The sequence below is a fragment of the Ascidiella aspersa genome, chromosome 9, assembly GCF_963924565.1.
Source record: "Ascidiella aspersa chromosome 9, kaAscAspe10.2, whole genome shotgun sequence".
NCBI classification, from domain to species: domain Eukaryota; kingdom Metazoa; phylum Chordata; class Ascidiacea; order Phlebobranchia; family Ascidiidae; genus Ascidiella; species Ascidiella aspersa.
Window position 1 is genome coordinate 25,334,948 of NC_139455.1, and position 21,074 is coordinate 25,356,021.

A 21,074-nucleotide genomic window follows, 5' to 3' on the forward strand; every position below is an offset into this window, starting at 1 on the left:
GGTGCCAAGCAGGGCTGCGGAGTTGGAGTTGGACTCTAGACTCGAGTAAGCCACAGAAAACTACCCCAGTTCCGATTCCGACGTGCGCATGTGCAGTACCAAATTTTTAAACTGATGTGGTCACCAACTGGAAATCATAAAGGCGGAAAAGCATAATGGGGGAATATTTTACAACCATATTATTATGAGTGAATAAATTTAGACGACATCCCAAGTGGATTGCTAAATATCCATGTTATTTTTTACGTAAATTGACAGAAGGCTGTAAAGTCAGGGCCAGACTTGCGACCAAACGAAATGGCACATTTGACCGGAGTCGGACTCGGTACTCGGGTTTATTTTTTTGAACGGAGTCGGACTTGGGTTATTTTTAACCGACTCCGCAGCCCTGGTGCCAAGTCATTGACTCAAGTCATTACAGCACTGTTGAATTCCCTCAGATCTAGTTAAACTATAAACAGCAGCATTTCACAATTGACTTACATTGGCTGACAAGACTGCTGGCTGTTTAAGGGTGATGACTGCGTAATCGTAGTCGAAAGGTCTGCTGTTCCAATCAGGGTGTGGGTTAAATGTAGCTGCGTCGATTGTCATTTCAGTGCTATGGTAGATGTGTCCACCTAACCCGACTTTAACATTGTTGCTGTAATGGAATGGTGTTTAAGCAATAAAACAGTGTTTCTCAACCATTCTTGAAGGAGACACATATAGTAATAAAACACAAGAAAATAGCAAAAATAAAAAAAACGTCACAATACAAATATACTTCATAAATCTGCTGATTCTGATCCAAAAATGCGAAAGTGAAATGGAGTCTAAATACATTCAGTGCAAAACCGCTTTATTTTTTAATAAAAAATTGTTTTCTTTAATGATCTGATTACTTCTTAAATATACACTAATATTTCAATTAGATCTTCATGGACCCCCTAAAACTAGTTCCCCTTGGTGGTCCGTGGACCCCAGTTTAATAACCCCTGCGTAAAACCATGCCATACATTGGCCTCTAATTGAAATTGCTTAAAAGTGTCTTTTTCAAAGCACTTCTTTGGCATTAAAGGATCACAAATTTACAGTTATTCGAAATCGTTTCATAACTCTTCTTTATCCCAGTAAACGATCGCCCCAGTCGTCCCATCGCCCCCTCACCCAAATTTCATATGAGTACACCGAAAGCCATTGCATATTAAATACAAGTATTAATAAATTAGAATCTACTTTATAAACCATTAGTCACGTTTTCGTGTTGCTTCTGCAATTAACTCAATTTTTTCAGTCATTTTACCCAAAACCAGATCTTAATAAATCTAACCATGTGAACTACTGCAGTTGGCCATCCAACCAATATCGTTATGAAATAAAGTGCCAAGTGTCGGACATTAGCAACACTACAAAGGTTGTGTTTTTAAGACCTTTATTTTGCGAATGGAATTTTGATCACACCTGTAATGGCAGTTTAAATATGTTGCGAATGGAATTTTGATCACACCTGTAATGGCAGTTTAAATATGTTGCGAATGGAATTTTGATCACACCTGTAATGGCAGTTTAAATATGTTGCGAATGGAATTTTGATCACACCTGTAATGGCAGTTTAAATATGTTGCGAATGTGAATTTTGATCACACCTGTAATGGCAGTTTAAATATGTTGCGAATGGAATTTTGATCACACCTGTAATGGCAGTTTAAATATGTTGCGAATGTGTATTTCACACCTGTAATAGCAGTGAGCAGCCGATACAACATATAGGGTTGAAATGAGGGATCCGCCGCAAAAATGACTTCCGAATCTCTGCAGAGAAGCCTGGAAAACAAAAGTTTAAAATAATTTTTGCATTTCTATAGTCCCACATGCATCTAGGACAGTGGTTCTCAACCTTTTTTCTTTCATGGACCTTTTTTGTTGCATAAAATTTCGGTGGCCCAATAAATTTTTTTGAAAGAACAAACTATGAAAAGGGTTTAAGACAAAGAATAGCGGAGTGTGGGGCACGAGTTTAGTAGTTGAAGCTTCGGACTCTCGTTTTAAGGTTGCTTGAAGGTTGCGTGCGTATACAATACCTCTGGTGATTATTAATTGTATTATCTGATAAGCGAAACACCCAGTTGAAACTATAGAAGACGGACAAGTTAGCATATAGGAGATGCTACTTGCAATATCAAAGTTGCGAACAGCAAGACGATAACTGAGAAGAAGTTTTCTTTTCGATCAGATAGCGGTCTTAAGTACACAAATCCCTGTGCTTACCGCACAGAGATAATGCAAGCCAGTAACTACTTTGCACTTTGGAGCGAGTAGGCAATAAATCTGTGGCATAAGCAATACATCATAAAAGTTACTGTAAACACAATCTCTTAGTCGGTAAATTATAGGCGTGCGCTCTACAGGAGCATATATGAAAACAGATTTATTCAACCTTCTGAGAATAAAATTTACGTTCAAATGAAACTAAATTATTTAATAAATCTGGGTAACACTAATTTACGGAATGATGAATGGTCGGAATAGTCGGAACGCTCACTAATTTACGGAATGGTCGGAATGGAATGAATAGGGCCGAAACTAAATTGATGAATGGTCGGAACGGAATGAACTGTCGGAATAGAATGAACTGTCGGAATACAATGTATGACGCTGTAGTAGCAGAATGAACTGTCGGAATGAAATGAACGAAGCTGTAGGAACAGAATGAACTGTCGGAATAGAATGAACTGACGGTATGGAATGAACGAAACTGTAGGAACAGAATGAACTGTCGGAACAGAATGAACTGTCGGAATGAAATGAACGAAGCTGTAGGAACAGAATGAACTGTTGGAATGAAATGAATGAAACTGTAGGAACAGAATGAACTGTCGGAATAGAATGAACTGTCGGAATGAGATAAACGAAGCTTTCCGACAGTTCATTCTGTTCCTACAGCTTCGTTCATTTCATTCCGAAAGTTCAACCCTAACCCTAACCTAACCCCAACCCTAACCCTAACAGCTTCGTTCATCTCATTCCGACAGTTCATTCTGTTCCTACAGCTTCGTTCATTTCATTCCAACAGTTCATTCTGTTCCTACTGCTTCGTTCATTTCATTCCGACAGTTCATTCTGTTCCGACCATTCATCAAATTAGTTTCGGCCCTATTCATTCCATTCCGACAATTCCGACCATTCCGTAAATTAGTGTGCGTTCCGACCATTCCGACCATTCATCATTCCGTAAATTAGTATTACCCATAAATCTAGCTTGGTCTGTGGCCCACCTAAAAAGTTTCCATAGCCCACTGGTTGAGAACCGCTTATCTAGGATGACCGATAACATCGAATCGGCCCGATGCCCGATATCAAATAAAAACGCTTTTCTTTGTACCGTTGTTAATGTTTGTTACAAAAATGGTTAATTTCGATCATTAAGTTTAAATGGCCACTATTGTTGGTCTTCAATATAGAATTTCGAATAGGACGAAAAATAGAAATCAGATTTTGAAAATAGAAATCAGATGCGTTTCGTTGGCTATTTTTTGTCTATGGAGTGAACTAAAATTATTTTTTGTCCATGCAGTGAACTAAAATTGGCATAATTTGTGGATGCAGCAATTTCTAACCCAAAAGAAATTTATAGAAAATAGTAGGTTGATAACTAAAGATACGCAAAAAAATGTTTTAATGCATAATTAAAGGTTCGTGGCTCAAGAAAAAAAACACTGACCTAAGTTTTAATCATGGTTGGCTAACGAGTTATACGCACGCAACCTTCAAGCAACCTCAAAACGAGAGTCAGAAGCTTAGTTGTGGGGCACGGGATTAATTTAGTTGAAGCTTCTGACTCTCGTTTTAAGGTTGCTTGAAAGTTGCGTGCGTATAATTCGTTAGCCAACCACAATACCTCTGGTGATTATTAATTGTATTATCTGATAAGCGAAACACCCAGTTGAAACTATAGAAGGCGGACAATCAACACTGTTAACAACACAGCGCTGTGAACAGCACAGCGCTGTCAACCGCACAACACGTTAACTGAGAAGAGATCCATTTACAAGCGGATAGCAGCCTTAAGTAGCCACAGGCAATCAAACTGCTGACCGCCGAGAGAATCGTGGAACAACACATTTAGCATTTACACTTTGGTGCGAGTAAACAATAAATCTGGGGCATATGCCGTTACAGCGTAAATTGCACAATAAACCCAAAATCTCTTAGTCGGTAAATAGCCGTGCGCTACAAATGAACCGGAAAAGTCAAACGGTTTGACTCCCTAGTTTTAACGGTTAAATCTAGTCTTCTAAAAGAATCAAAGTGATTTCCCAAAAATGTCTTATTGTAAAATTGTTTTTGGTTTTGTTTGAAATCCGAAACTAACGTATAGTGACTGAAATGTTGACGCTACCGGAAAGGTTAGCCCAATAACCTCAAAAAAATATCTCAGGCTACTCTTTCAGGGTCACAGGGTAGAAATTTTCACGCTATAAATCTCATGCTATTGGTGCTGGTGGAAAATCTCACGATTTGAGTTATATTTCCACCATTTTCCACATGATGGTGGAATTTAATTAGCACCATTTTTTTTACAGATTTTCACCCAAAAGTGGATTATTACAAATTAGTACAACCTCAAAATTTTACAGTGTATACTGTAGGCTACAAGCTTCTAACAACAGATCTAAGATTTTGGAAATATTGGCGGCTGAGGCTTGTGGTAAGACGTAGTAGAAATATCAGAGTTCATACAAAAGTAGGCTGCGTTGCATTTTGAACGTTTCGAATAAATCTTAAGATAATGGTTGGAAGTTGTAGTTAGAATGATTGAAAATAGGTAGCAGTTTGGACGGTGACAATTTTTGATGTTGAAAATAAATAAAGAGATTTATTGGAAACGTTCACAAAATGCCACCTACTTCTGTATGGGCTTGTATAATCTTATTAGTCATATATCGTTTTTAAATTGATTTAAATCATGTTTGCCACCAGCAAACAGATCGAATGATTTCTTTTCGAAAATCTTTTACATTTTCCTTCTTAAAATAGGCAAAAAATATTTGAAGGGTGCCATGGTATCGTTAGCCCCCCTAGATCCGCTCTGACCATTAATGATTATCTATCAATTTGAACTAATTTATTGGCCTGCTAAACCTCTTCAAACAAACACAACGACCAAATAGTTTTATTTTACTTTTAACCGACTTACCTGCCAAGGGAATTGACCGGATTCCGCGTTTTGTCCGTTAACCACTCTGGACTGGAAGCTTGACACACGAGCTGTAAAAACGTGGTATTTCGTCATAAAACAATTAAAATAACTTATTCAAATAGAAAGATTCTATAAGTGAGCATATTTTTTCTAGAAGAAAGTAAGTGAAAGTAAAGGATAAATGGGTAGTGGCTTGTTGTTATGTCTGAAGTGTCAGTATTGTTCGAGCCCAGTCCTCAGGACAACCGTTCCCCCAAAGGGAGATGGTGTCGCCACTTGGAGCTAGGGCCCGATTAAACTGCGCATCGGCAGAAGGTCAACATATTCGCCTTTTTGTTTGTGGTGTAAGTAATAATATATGTCAGTAGTAAAAATAGTTTTAGTATTATACTGCCGCCCCCCCAAAAAAAAACAAAAAAATCCGGTGTACCCGGGAAAAAAACGGCAGGACACAACCCCCACAGTGATCCGGTTAAAGACCACCGTCAGGTAAGTTTGCAAGCAGAAATAGTTATGCTTTTCTGCTCTGTTTGGACAAATTGTTTTATATCTTTTTTAACCGTTGTGGTTCTGTTTGGATATTACGATATGTATAAAAGATATACAACAACTAGCAGTCTTGGAACAGGCTAAGATCCCAATAAAATAGTAATAGGTCTACAATAAAAAAAATAATAACAGTATTATTTTATCAATTGTATAGGAAGTATCAAATAAAGAAATAGCGTGAAACAAAAAATAAAATATGTAAGAAGAATATCAAAGCCCAAACAGAAGTAGCTATTGGAGCATAATGGTTGGAGGTTGTAGTAAGACGTAATAAGAATATCAAAACCCATTCTGAAGTAGGTATAATTTTGAACGCTATGTTGAAAATGAATAAAGAGTTATTCGAAACGTTCAAAATGATACCTACTTCTGTATGGGCTTTGATATTCTTATTAGAAGTATCTATCATTTTGAACGTTTGGAATAAAAGTTAAGACAATGGATAAAGGTAGTTAGACGTAGAATGAATATCAAAGCCCATACAAAAGTATAAGTAGCATTTTGTGAACATTTCGAATAAATCTCAAGATAATGGCTGGAGGTTGTAGTAAGACGTTAGACGTAACAGGAATATCAGATCCCATAGAGAAGTAAGTAGCATTTTGAAAGTTTCGAATTTTACTTTATTTTTACATCAACATCATATTTAAACAACCATTATGCTTCGAAAAAATGAAATACTTTAGGAAAAACACCAATATATCAACTTACGTGGTGTCGGTAAGGCCGAAGCCAAGGAAAGAACTGCCAAAAAGAAGAACAACATTTTCCAGTAGTTTTGCTGTCAGTATTTGCTGCAACAAATATGAACCCTTCGTTTGCGGGAATTGCCTTATAATACAACTTTTTGCTGCCGTCTGCAGTTTCTCAGCCAGGCTAAAAATAACGTGGGACTAAATACATCTGGTGTTTGTGTGATACGGTGGCCGGTGAACGACCTTGGGGGGCTGTAGGCTCCAATTTATCAGCAATTAACTGTTGCTGCCAGGCATTAAATCAAATAAAAAATGGGTTTTTGACACAACTTTCAACGATGACCGGTAACACCCCCACCAAAAATTAGGTGTTCCATTGATTAGTTTGATTTGCCGACTGCAGTAATTCGCGTGGTTAAATCTATTGAGATCGGTTACGCAAAATTTAGGGCGAATGTGGAAGTAATTCAAAAACATGGCTAATAGTAATTAGATTTTAATCTATTTATGCTATTGTCTAATGCAGTGATTCTAAACCTTTTATGGCTAAGGGCACCCCCAAAATAATAAATAGGTTTTCGGCACCCTGACTGGAATTTTCGTTGAGGCTTTAACTAAAATGTCACTATAATTGGATCAACTTATAACATGTAGGAAAATGTCATTTGATATATTGGTCTCTAATCGTACACAAATAGTTGTATCAAGAAGCTTACCAATTGAGCAAAGATCAGATTCGTAACAATTCTCAAATACCTATCGGCAACCTTGAGCATTAGAAATGGCACCCCAGGGTGTCGCGGAACCCCGGTTGAGAACCACTGGTATAATGTTTTGTTATGTTTATATTGTTTTACGATGACACGAAATTTTGTATGTCATTTGTAAAACAAGTTAAGTCCCAGTCTGAGTCATTAACTTAAGGCATTACAACACGCAAGCAGATGTTGCTTTCTTTGCTGACTTCCAAATATAAACTAGTCGGCAACTTAAGTCAACAGAATAGACGATAAAAACTAGATAACGGTCAGGTTATTTTTGAAACACACACAGTAAGTCTACACAATTCGCACGAAGTTTTGTGTTAATAGGGCAAGGGGTGGATTCAGGATTTTGGGGGGCGAGCGGGGGGTTAAATTGTTTAGGGGTGACGTCATAACACAATTAATCAAACACTTTCGTTCTCAAATTTCAGCCCAATTCGGTCTAACCACCCCCAGCGCGGAAAAATACGTTTATTTTATTTGAAATAAGTGTGGTGTTATTATGGCAAGGGGCGGATCCATGATTATTTATTTTTTTTTTGGGGGGGGGGGTAATAAATTGTTTAGCGTGACGTCTTAGCACAACTAATCTTAAAAATACTTTTTTTGAGCAAACTCGTGCGAAAATTACAATTGAATTCAGTCTATATTAACGCCAAGCGCAAAAAATGCGTTTATTTGGTTTAAATTTGAAAAAAAACTTTCAAATAAAACGTACGTGACGCATTAGGCACATAAAAGTAAATAATACATTAAAGCTTTGTTTTATTTTTTTTATTTAAACCAGCGGTAACTAAGGTTAATTTGTCGGATTTCATAAATAAATTTAATATTACCTTTATGCTTACAAGTTAGAGTGAGTATAATCGAGTACAATGGCTTAATTGAGGGACAGGCAACATACCGCCAGCGGGTTGGACCCGGCCCGCGATGGGATTTTGAGCGACCCGCAGTCAGTTCCTCGTCTTACATGATAATGTGGCCAGCGGCAACAGTCTGCATCCCCCACTACTTGCTTACTACGTCAAATTATAGTGATTGCGAGTTTTTCTTGAGTTCTTTGTTTTGGGTAAAATTAGAAGACTCCAGCCATAAGATCGAAATAAGATCAACATCCATGTCGGAACAACACACAGTTCGGAATAAGACCAAAATAGGCCTATTATACCTAATAGTCGTAATACCGTGTAAACCGGAATAATTCATTAACCCGTCGGAATAAGAACTAAATAACCATATTCAGGCCTATAAAATATTTTACCTAACCCCAAACCTCACCCCTAAGTACATCGCTAACTCCCCTAAAAATGTCAACCGTATCCCATGTGCCAAAACAGCGGCGCCCTTTCGGCGCCCTTCAAACTTAGGCGCCCAAAATTAGAAACCAAAACGGCCGATGCCATACCCATAGCCCCCAATAGCCACATACCTTTTCCCTATATTTTCAAGCGTTATCATGGTCATTTAGGCCTTATTTCGAAGAATTTAGAACTTATTCCGACAGATTTGGGTCTTATTCAGACGATTAAAATCCTTCTCTGTCGTGGGTATTACTGCGTATTTAGCTTTATTATGTTGTTGATGTTAATACTATGGTATTATTGAATTTTCTGCTTGAGGTATTGTTGTTTTTTAGATCTTATTGTGTGTTTTCAAATTAGATTTAGAATTTACAATCAATATTTTCCCTTGGATTTTGCCAAGAAACGTAAAGTTGCAAATTTAACAAGGATTGGATGCCCAAGAACTTTTTCACTCAAGTCTGCAAGAAAACAGTGTTTGCTGTGCAATGAAAGTGTTGCCGTGTTTAAAGAGTACATTAGCCGCCATTATGGACAAAACATGTATGCTATGGCAGTACAATTAATATATCGATCAGGAATCCGGCCCGCCAAGTACTTAATTTTTCGTGTCATACCCGCCGACTGGATAAGTTGCCCGACCCTGGCTTAGTGGATATTAATCAGGAAACACGTGACCTTCGTTTGTTTATACTTTCGTAAGTAAAAAAAGATTCCGGGTTCTGCCTGAAACGCTTTTTATATTATAGTTTTCTCGCTCAAAATAAAAATTTACTAATAAATATTTCAAATCAAATTAGTCTAGTTTCATCATTTGCAGAGTGGTTAATTTTGCCTGTCCTCGGTATGTTAACCAAGTGAAGATTAAATACATGCAAAATGCTGTCGGTTGTTATTCAACACCAAATTTTAATGAGAAATTAAACTGGGGTTGTTTTTTACTGTAACCAAATAAAGCACGGTTGTGCGAAAGCCTAGTCACAATCAGACTTTATCAGTTAATCAGCATAGAAAGGCATTTCTACTTTGACCTGATGAAGCACGGTTGTGCGAAAAATCAAGATTTTATAAAAATTTGTCGTTAAAAAGTGCCACCTTATTACTAGACTTTGAATTGGACACAAACGGCCATCACAACTTTAAACTGAACAACAGTTTCATGAATCTTGCTACATTTTTTGTTAAACCGTTATTTATACCTCCTTCGTCAAACAATAATCTAGTTAACAAATTGAAGACAAAGTTTTACATCCACTCGGTGATTGTCAGGCTTTAAGGCCCGTTTACACTACAGCTGCACTGAGCTGAGGAAAGCGTATAATTTGATTTAAATTCTATTGTGGCGAGCGTTTCAAGCTTTGCTAAACTCAAGCCCCGTGCAGCTAAAAATATACGCTTTGGAGCGATTTTCACGTTTTGCTAAAATCAAGTCCGGTGCAGTTAAAAAAAAACGTTACGTTTTGGGGCGATATGTACGCCCAGCTCAGCTCAGCGCTGCTGTAGTGAAAGCATTTTCACGCCCAGCTCAGCTCAGTGCAGCTGTTGTGTAAACGGGACTTTAAGGTTATCCGACCCAAAAGTTTGTCGATCTCTGATTTAAAATACGGCTTTCGACTTATTTCCTTGATTAAGATGCAGTAGAGTTGCAAAATTTTCCGATGCAAATTAAAACTAAATTTTGATGAAATTTAAGCGCGACAATTTATTAGGGTAACTACAGTTGTTATTGTACAGTTACTTATATTTCCTTCGTATAACAAGAATTAAGGTAATAAAGCATAATAGTTAGACGTAGAACGAATATTAAAATCCATACAGAAGTAGGTGACATTTTGAACATTTCGAATAACTCTTTTAGTTACTTTCAACATTGTGATAAAGAGTTAGTTTTTCCAAAAAGTTTGAAATGCTACCTACTTCTGTATGGGTTTTGAATTCTTACTAATGTGATAAAGTTCGACAATTTTTTTGTCCTGCCCGCGGCGAACAGACCTTACAGTTATCCATCCCCTTGCAAAAAAAAATGAAAAAAAAAATGGTTGACCTCTGATCTAATTAAACCAAACATTCACAGTTTCGCGTCGTTTATTTTGACTACTTTCGAAGCACGTTTATTACACGCCTGTAACACTGTTGAACCAGCTGCGTGCGACTGACACCTTGGCGTAACCGACTGGGACGTTTGCACTGCAGTTCGACTCTGCCCAAGATGCAATTCCGATTAGAACCGTCTTTCCGTCCTTATCAGGACCAATCAAAGGACCGCCTGAATCTCCCTGTCAAAACACAAGTTGGAGTTAAAAGTTTTGTTTTCTGTAGAAAAAAAACAAATATAAGTTTAAGCTGAACTGTTCGAGTTCAGGTGGTTATTTTTTTAAATTGGACAATGATGCAACTTTGGTTCGTGTTTATTTTTTGAGTTCAGCTGTTGCAAATTCAGTGATTATATATTTATACTGCAAATGCTACAAGAAATCAAGTTTATTTGAAAAAAATAGATAAATATTTTATAGGAATTAGTCAATTTTTTAGGGGAAAAAGTTTGAGTTTGCCCAAGACTTACAATAAAACAAAACAAATTGCAATTTTCTTTAAAAATTTTTTTTTTTCTACTCAACAAAAACGAATTGCGATTTTTAATCATATTTTTAAATATCGAAATTGTTTTTTTTTTCTACTCACCATATAAGCGAACAAATTGCGAATTCCTTAAAAAGAAGGCCACAAAAAAATTTTTTGAATTAAAAAAAAATTATTTGAAAAAAAATTATTTGATTTTTTTTACTCATATAAAAGCACGAATTGCGATTTCCAGTCATAGTTTTATATTATAAAACTTGGTTTATTTTTGGAACTTACCATACAGGATGAAACGTCTCCTGCACCTCCAACGCATTGCATTCGGTCTGTGATGAAGAGACGTCCCCAAACAGTTTCGCAGTCGGCCTGGGACACCATTTTGACGCTCGCCCACTGAAGATTTTGTGGGATTACCGAGTCTAAAAAAAGAGAAAGTTAGAAATAAACGATATTTGTTATTTTATTCCTATACCAATTCTAACATTTTTTTGTTGCTTTTAATAAATAAATTATTTCGTTGTGAAAGTTTTGTATTTGAATCCCTAAATCGTTGAAAAAATATACACATATGAATTATTACGTTTTTTTTTTTTTAATAACATGTATTATTTGCCCAAAAATCGCTAAAACAATCAATATTTTGCCTCGACGACAAAGTTAGTTGAGAAATGCTGATACGAGCATGGTCACCCGTGTCTTTTTTTAAACATAATGTACAAAATTACGTCAAACGCAAAGTTACGCAAAAACGTGACGTCACAAATTACGTATAAACGCGACGTCATAAGGAAGTATATAGCACCACAACGCAAAACAAATAATGATTTGCGTCGTTTGAATTGACGATACTTTTGTTCTTGAAGATGCGATGAGAGGCACCTTTGGGTTTTTACGATTTTATCAAAATGGTTTAATTAAGACATACTAGAAACATAATTCAGATTCTCGCAAAGCCAATTTTTTACGTGGTTTAAAATAGAAAGAAAATACAATTTGGGGATCTAGCTCTCCTTTTCCAGTCCATTAATGATTTTACTTAATGGTTACTGCATACTTTGCTGGCCGGATAATCACAAACAAAAAGACAGAGTGTTTTCTTTACGAAAGTTTTTTGCAAGTAAAAAATCCCCTCAAAATATTAAAGAGAGGTATGGCCTCACGAACTCGTTTAAATCCGCAGCTGACCATCACTGATTGTATTAATTTAAACTACTTTGAAGAAAGCGATTGCTGCCAGGCATAATATATAACCGAGTGTTGCTCATCCAGCAGTTTTATTACAATCAATCAAACTTATTACCGAACAAAGTTTTAACCACACTTCTGAAATTGATTTACAAATTTACAAAAAAAATTTGTTGTATTTGGTGTGTATACATTTCGAGAAAAACTTGGTTGTTCATCATAAACACTAAAAAGTAAATCTGAGATAAACTCTTACAAGGTGACTTGCTGTGGCTTTTATTAGTGTTGTGTATAAATGTTTTGTTGGCGTTTTAAACGAGAACAGAGTTCCAAGTTAATGTGGATTATTTTGCGCAATTAAGCCCTTGGTTTTCATTGATTTTAAATTTGCTCTAAAAAATCTAATCTTTGTTGCCTTTTTTAACGATACATTTCTAGTGTTCCAAACATATAATTATAATATATATAGGACATGTATAGCACGTCAAAACGTCGATCGATTATAAGAAAACTGCTGGATGAGCAACACTCGATAAAACTACTTTATTGTCTGGATAATCAGCCCCTTCTAACAAACACACAGACAAACCAAATGTCATTTGTCAGGGGGATAATACTTACTAGGTCCGTTGATGTACCCCCAGCCTGAGATTATACCGGTACTTCCAGGGGCGGCAACATGGTCTTCTGCCGCCAATTCAATCTTGTCAATCTAAACAAGAAAAATAAAGTGGAATGTCACCGATTAAGTTGTTTTTAATGTCTCGTGCCATTGAGTGCTTTAGGGTGGCCAAACTCATACGACGGCGACCACAACTTGGAACGTCGCAACTACGGACTCCAATCTGCTGTTTGCCTAGCGAAACTTAAGTCGATTCGCTAATTCAATAACACGGACATAGCAATAGAGAAACAACCGACACTTAAGGGGTTGCAGTGGCTATTTTCCCGGCTCCTGTTACGCATACACTCATTGGTGATTCAACATTGACTTAATTAGGAGTAACGGTTTGTATCCGGCTGTAGGTATTATTAAATATTATTTGACGCTGGTATGGAATCCTACCATTTTTTTACAGTAACTAAACATCTGTGAAACTGAAATTTTGAGGGGAAATAAATTTGGGAGAATAAGTCTAATACTAATACTTGATCCACCCACACCAAACGCAAACCCTAACCCTAACATTAACAATTTGCGTTGAAAAAAAAGTTGTGTGGTAGGATTCCATGCAAGCGCCTTTAGTACCCTTGTTTTGTATTGCATCCATAATTTATTCCCTTTTTAATTTAGGGTACTTTATTTGTTAGCTGGGTAAATAGTCTTACAAAGTGCTTGTTGGCTATTTGTCCGGCTCGCCGTTTACGTAATATACACCCAATAGTAATCATACATTGATTTAAATCGGAGGTCATCTAGACCTAACCAGGGCTGCAAAGTCGGTTAAAAATCGCCCGAGTCCGACTTTTAAATCCGACTCCGGCCAAAAAAATACACTCGAGTCCGACTCCGGCCAAACGTGCGATTTTTTTCGAGTCCGACTTCGGCTCTACAGCCTGTATTTAACCAATTTACGTAACTAAATAAGGTGGATATTCAGCAGTCCACTTATAGGAGTGTCATTATTGACCCGTTCGCAATATAATGTTGAAAAATATTCAACCATTTATTCTATTCAACCTTTACAATTTACAGATTGCGGCCTTATCAGTTTCGAAATGTCGTTCTGCGCATGCGCAACTCGGGATTCGGGTAGTTTTACGGGCTCTTACTCGATTCACGAGTCCCGACTCTGACTCCGCAGCCCTGCACCAAACTACGGACCATTCAGACCGCAATTTCAATTTATCCGGCCCGATGCATATTTGAGGTAATTCCAAAATATCGTCATTCAAAGTTTTTATTCCTTTATGAAAATATTGTGATTACTTTATTGATTTAATAGACTTCTTTCTTATCGCGCTGCACGAATTACTTTATTGTGACACAGCGGTTTGACAGAAAACCCGCATTAACTTGTTTACACTGCGAAACACTGTTGGTACCTCAAAGAACCAAACCATATAAAAAATCTATGATATTTATCATTTGTTCCATGTTTAAAAAGAACCTGTTGTGGCCTTAAGTACAATCCGCATTATGGTGCAGAAATAAACTTTAATCCATTTTACAAAGTGAAATTTATTATAATTATGCTGTTCTTTAAACAATTGAATTTCATTTTTTTGCCGTTTGCTCAACAGTGGCTTACAGCATTCTCAACCTATGGGTCGCGACCCCAAATTGGGTCGCTGTTTGATTTGGTTGGGTCACCGAATGAAGTAGCTCACATGCTTATACTAATTGAGATTGGTTCTGAGAAAGATTTCTTAATTTAGAAAATTAAGGAAGCAATACAAATAACTTCTTAGAATAATTTTAAAAATTCGCAATTCTTTATGCTAATGCCTATTTTTCGTTCGCTAACAAGAAGCTAGTTTTTATTTCGCTTATTTTATACAACAATAAAAAACAATTGGGTCGCCAAAGCTTAGTCGTCATACTTACGCTTAATATTTGGGTAGCCGCGAAAAAAAGGTTGAGAAACACTGGCTTACAGCCTCTACTCTCATATTCAATCGGTTGAATAGCCTGTACATTAAGTTTAACCCGTCAGCAATAGTTCACAAGTTTTCTTACGTCGTTTCCCAGAATAACTAGTTCAGCGAGGGTGATAACTGCGTAATCGTAGTCAATTCTATCCAAGTTCCAACTGGGGTGAGCAGTAAAGGCTTCTTGGGCGATCAGATGTTTGGTGCTGCTGTAAATGTGGCCGCCAATTCCGACTTGAACAACATTGTTTCTGTAAAGGAAATGTAGGTGCTCAATTCACTCACGGTCTGTGTAATGGCCGGATCTACCCTATTATGAGCTCTGAACACTTGCGAGATTGTTGTACACCAAATAAAAGTGTAATTAAAAAAATACTAGATGTGTTAATGAGAAATGAAAGCAAATCTGAACTAGGCCTATCAGCTATAAAAATTATTTTTCATAGTCCAACTTAAGTCATTTACGAAACTTACAAGCCAAGTCTGTCCGATCATAAGTGATTTTTTACTTTGAAAACAAAGATAATTTTTTTTTTATTCGAAAACAACAAAATCGCAGTGCATAGCAAGCAAGCTGTTTTACAACTACAAAAAATTTACCAAGTTTAACAAATTATTTTGAGTCCAAGTCATGTCGTTTTTCAGAAAGATTAAGTCAAGTCAAGCCGCTTTATACTTTGGGTCAGGGCAATACTCAGGGCTTCTTGGAAGTTCAGTGTGCATTCGTCTTTAATTTAATATAACCCATTTTTCCGAAAAACTAAAGTCAAGTCAAGTCATTTGAAAACAGTTGGGTTTAACACCCGTTAACTTTAGTCATTTCAACACCGGTTTGGCAAAATGCAAGTTACAACATACGGGTATTCGCAGTGGGCGGCTGTGGCCACGTATTTTTCAGAGATGAGGGATCCGCCGCAAAAGTGGCTTCCAAATCTCTGCAGGGAAACCTGGAAAAAGGGAGATAATTTCCATCGTTCTATACGTTGGATAAAGCACTGTTTTAGTTTTTTTATAAACTGCTATATTGGCTAGGTAATGAGCCTCTTCTAACAAACCAACAGATCGAATGCTTGTTTTACGATTTTTTTTTGAGTTTTTATAGTTAAAAAAACAATTGAAAGGGGGGGGGGGGGGCATTGTTACGTGACCATTAGTTATTATACGGTAATTTAATTTAAACTGCTTCATTGGCTGAATAATAAGCCGCTTCTAACGAACACACAGACTGAATATTTATTGTACTTTTCAACCGACTCACTTGCCAAGGGAACTGTCCGGGTGCAGCGTCTTGTCCTCCAACCACTCTCGACTGGAATAACGACGGACGTACTGCACAGAAAATCTCGGCGTTAAACACGAAAACATTTGCAATAAATAAGAGTGCGGTTCTTGAAAGTTTCCAGGTCGCAAATTACGCGGTAGAACTTGTGTAGGTATAAGTGCAAAATACATTATTGTGATAACAAGCTGCACTTGCAATATCATTAAATAATAGTTCGACCAATGAAAGTTTATTTTGAAACAACCTATGCGCCCCCCCCCCCCACACACAAAAATATTAGCTGCGAATTCTGTAGGAACAGCAGGTTGGCACACATAAACAGCAACATATAAACTTACGTGGTGCCGGTAAGGCCGAAGCCAAGGAAAGAACTGCCAAAAAGTAGAACAACATTTTCCAGTGGTTTTCCTGTCAATATCTGCTGAAACAAATATGCTGACTGGTACTGTCCAGCGCCTTATATTAGGAGTTTTAGGGTACCTGTCTGCGCATTTTTCAACAAAGTTATTTATAACCCTGGGAATTAATACAGCTGATGTTATTACGTCAACGGGTAGACGTCAGTTAGTCGGTTGGCTTCAATTCCGATATTTTACACAAAGGTATTGCGGTTAGACATCAAATAATGTCGGTATGCTGAAACAAGCAAATGCATACAATATAAACATTTGGTTGTATTTTGGTAGGCCTACTCAGGTAATATGCCAAAATGTGCTTTATGAAGTTGAGTTACCTAGAGTTGGTAGCCTCCTATTTTTACATAAAATGACCTTTCAAGGTACAAATTGCTGCACATAGGATTACACCCTTAATTTGTTTGAAAGTAATTTAAAAAAATATTATTTTAACAACTGAACAATTAACTCCAACAAATGTTAACCTAATATCGTGGAATAAGATATTATTCTATAAGCATTTTTGAGCACAGTCATGACGTCACTTGCTATCAGATCGCGATACTTTAAGTCAAGAAATATCGGGTATCGGAATAAGTGTCAAATATCGGACATCCCAGGAAATCAAATGGATGATGTCATGGCGGTGTGAAATGCGTCACAGGAAGGTAGGGAACACAAGCTGAACTTACATTAAGTGTGCAATGTAAAGTTGTCTAACCTTTACAATTACAAGCAGATGTTACTTCTCTTGTGGCTTCCCAAATAGAAACTGCGCTACTGCGACGGTTTGTACTTGGTCAACACAAGTGACGATCGTAACGTGATAACGACGAAGTTATTCTTAAAACACATAAATTGAGTCAACATAATTCTCACGAAGGGTCATGGCACCACGAACTAAATTTTTGGCAAAATTAATATGGCTGAATACCAATTTTTCTCACTTTGTACGAAATCTGCTTCTATTTTAGGGTAGATTTTGCCTATGCAAGGGATCTTTTTAGAATAAGGCGCCGTGCAATATCTTTCGATTTTCTTACGGTTCCCAGCAGAAGCACTGTACGCACTTGGGACTTTTATAAAATGTATTTTCTGTTAAATTATCTATAAAATGCAGGGTTTTTTAAACTGGGGTCCATGGACCACTTTTGGTATCTGAACTGGTTTTAGGGGGTCCAAGAATTAAAAGAAAAAAACGTTTGTTGACTGAATGTATGTTTAGACTCCATTTTTTTTAGCTGTAGAGTCAATATTTTTTTTTTGCTTGAGCATATAGAGTCACGCATGTCAGCTTAACTTCCAGCCGGTTTAGCTGTTTAGTTTTGATATTTTGTGATTATGATTTCCAGTTTTGTGAAAAGATACAATATGCCTGAAAAACAAGCGACCCCCCAAAATAATCAGGCGACCCTTGCGCTGGGAACCACTGCTTCACATGGGGTCCATGGGGGTATGTGAACTAGTTTTAGGGGGTCCATGAAGACCTAATTGAAATATTAGTGGATATAGTTATTCATAATACAAAGAAAAGTGTTTAATTAGAACTAAAACGTTTTATGACTGCATGTGTATTTAGACTCTATTTCACTTGGTGCAGCTATTCAGCTGTGGAGTCAATAGTTCTAGAATCTAGATTTATAATTTACCCAATGCCCTAAGTTTCCTTCAAAGGTAAGAGTTTTACTTTCAACAATCACTTAACTTAAATTACAGGATTGCACTACAGTTGGTTTGACAACAAATAGCTATATGTCGTCATTTTAACCTAAATAAAGTCAAAGCAGTGTTGTAAACAAGCCATTTCGACAGGACTAAGACACAATCAAGTCATTTGAAGAAATAACAAGTCAAGCACAAGTTATTAGCGTTGAAAATAAATGTTCAAATTAAGTAAAGTATTTAACTAATTCATTTTACTTAACAATTTGACTTTTGTGCGAAATACATTAAGTTCAAGTTATTAAAACAGCATTGGTAATGAAAACTAACGTGACGACTCAAACAACTTGGACCAGATGCTGCCTATTAGCTTAAGAGTTGCGACAAGAAGGTCAACAAGATACGTAGCTTTAATAAACTTTAAATACTCTGCGCGAAACGAGGCATAAATAGTTTGCGAGAAGACAAAAGCGAATAAACGCACATCAGCGAGAACAGAAGGTCATTTTCACGAGCAAGTATTATTTCGAGGAGTGTGCGTGTGTTGGTTGAAGTTGTGTGTGATTTGGAATTTAAACATTGCAATAATTTGTTCTCAACGTCATATTTATGAGGTCAGTCTCCTTAAGTTTAACTAAGACATTTTCATGATATTTTTTTAAAATTTTTTTCAAATGTGGTTTGCAGTTAAAATTTTAAATTTGAAGAAAAACCTTGAAAATATCAAAATAGTTTTAGCTTCGGCTTTCTGTGTGAAAAGTCCAAGAAAATTGGCTTTAATTGGAAAAATTTTGAAATTACGTTTAAAACGTTAAGGTGACCAACGACAACACTTCACCAAAAGAACCGGGGTCATTGGAAAAGTTTATGACAAGGAATAGTACCAACTTTAAACTATACGCCTTGGAATAGAATTAAAAGATAATGTAAAATATCAATTTAATATAAGGGTTAGGATTTATTAAATCGTACAGTTTGTAGCTTATATTGAAGCAGCAAGTTTACGTTTAGTTGGTTGTGAAACTTGCCTATTGACATTTACCTCGCACACATAGAAAGACGACATTAGATTCGGCCATGGTGTGAAAAAACTGCAAAATTAGCTGCAGAGAACAAAAAATAAACCGGTTTTGCACACTACTATGTTATTTATCAGCAGTAGGACTTATAAAATACTGGCAGATTAACTTGAAGATGAAGTATATTAGTAGAACAAATTATAATTGTAATAATGATAATAATAATACGAGACATCTAAGCTGACAACACTCCTAACTGCTGACAATTTCATTTGCGAAATAATTTTTGCGAGAAAAACCGTCAGTTATAAGGGAAAACGTCAATTACACTTTAGGTAAAAACTAGTGGCACCTTTAACAGCCATTTACTGTACCATAGTTCGCGAAACAAAGTAAAAAAACGTCGTAATTTTGACAGCAAGTTAGTACGAGTACATGCAAGCGTGCGCGCCCACTAGCGGACGATTACCACACCAGGCTATCACCGCACGGAGGCAGTAAAGGGCATGCGACGGGAGTCTATGTTTGAAGAGATTTCTCACAACACAGCGCTTGTACCAATAATAATGCATAAGGTCAAAGCTAGCGAGAAACGAAAATGTTGAGAATTTGGGAAGTTTGTGAGAATAAAAAAAGCACCAAAAGTTATAACATTTGATCACAATTTTTTTTAATTTAACCTTTCCGTCGAATTTAAAAAATGATGTTTTCACATATTCTAATTTTTTTGCCCTTTCGCAAACTACTATTTTCAAAACTAAAACTTGAAAAATTCAATATTTTCATCCATTAAATTTTTAAAAATCGTATTTTTCGAAAATTGATTAATTAAAATACTTTTTTAAATCAATAAATATTTTCTGAAAAAAAAAAAAAAAAAAGATTCTCTTTTAAAAAGACGAATTCTCGCATCCCAGATTCGCATCACAACAATCATCAATGAGCACCGTTGACACGCGGCGGGGAAGCCCCTTGCATAGGGGACGACTGGGGCGGGTTTTCACCCTGGGAAACCCCCAAATGTCGTTGTGGGGTGCCGCCGAAAAGGTGGTTCCCGTTGGGGCCGGCGCTGGTGGGTGAAGGTGTGAATATGGGGTTAAAGGGTGAACTAGGGGTGGGGCTGTTTGAGTTGAGTCTGTATACAGCTTCCTCGTATCTCTGCTGTAGAGTGTTGCTCTTATGTTGTTGCTCGTCTCGCTGGGAACGAAGCTGGTCGATTTGCTGCTTCATTGACCTGAGCACGTGTGTGTGTTACGTCATAATTGAAGATGGTTTATAAGATGCGCTTTTTAAGTTCAGGCCTTTGACCTAAGCACGTGTGTTACGTCATAAGTAAAGGTGGTTTGAAAGACGCATTTTAAAGTTTAGGCATTTGACATACACGTGTGTTACGTCATAATTAAAGGTGGTTTGAAAGACGCATTTTAAAGTTTGGGCTTCGAAATTGGCTAACCTAATGTTTTAGGAAATTTGAACATAAAATACAGGCTGCTGGGCTAGTGTGTGTTACGTCATATAAAGAAGTGGTTTAAAAATGCACTTTTCGTTTACGTGGGTGAAAAAAACGGTGGCATGACTTCAAAACGCAAAAAAAAAAAAATAAAAAAAATATTTCTGAAACATTATTGGCGAGGCTGTGTGTTACGTCACAAATAGAAGTAGTTTGTTTGGTCACCCCTTTAAATAACACGTTTATCGTACACTGTTCTGAAAGGTCACTTAGTACTGCTTAAGACAAAAAATACATAAAAGTTTAAATAAATGGTGAAATTCATTTAACACTGTCGAAAAGATTTCGTCATGCTTCCAAGTATAAGTGCTGTTGAATGACCATAAATCTGCTGAACAAGCCCTTTAAAGCTATTAAC

The 21,074-nt window shown here is 36.7% G+C and overlaps 2 protein-coding genes across 2 annotated transcripts in view; both read right to left on the reverse strand.

Annotated features, from left to right (window-relative positions):
* Window positions 1-10,605: 10,605 nt before the first annotated feature.
* On the reverse strand, window positions 10,606-16,300 carry LOC146134630 (chymotrypsin B-like). The gene is made up of 5 exons (XM_083397862.1): window positions 16,107-16,300; window positions 14,937-15,099; window positions 12,878-12,968; window positions 11,351-11,490; window positions 10,606-10,767 (listed from the first exon to the last, which is right to left on the reverse strand). The coding sequence occupies exons 1-5, from the start codon at window positions 16,298-16,300 to the stop codon at window positions 10,606-10,608; spliced, it is 750 nt and encodes a 249-aa protein (XP_083253988.1).
* Window positions 16,301-18,967: 2,667 nt separating this feature from the next.
* The window catches only part of LOC146134631 (uncharacterized), a 48,823-nt gene continuing 46,716 nt past the window's right edge, over window positions 18,968-21,074 (reverse strand). Inside the window, exon 22 of the mRNA XM_083397247.1 lies at window positions 18,968-20,440. Within this exon, the coding sequence (XP_083253373.1) occupies window positions 20,143-20,440 (298 nt within the window). The 3' untranslated portion in view covers window positions 18,968-20,142. The remainder of the gene's footprint in view (window positions 20,441-21,074) is intronic.

Bases quoted from the DNA above. Each gene is read 5' to 3' on its own strand.
- LOC146134630 (XM_083397862.1), bottom strand. From the start codon at position 16,300: ATGTATTTTGCACTTATACCTACACAAGTTCTACCGCGTAATTTGCGA. The intron at 12,969-14,936 runs GTAAGAAAACTT...TTTCTTGTTTAG, and splicing joins TAGTTATTCTGGGAAACGAC to ATTGACAAGATTGAATTGGC. The intron at 10,768-11,350 runs GTAAGTTCCAAA...GTGTTTTGACAG, and splicing joins GAGACGTTTCATCCTGTATG to GGAGATTCAGGCGGTCCTTT.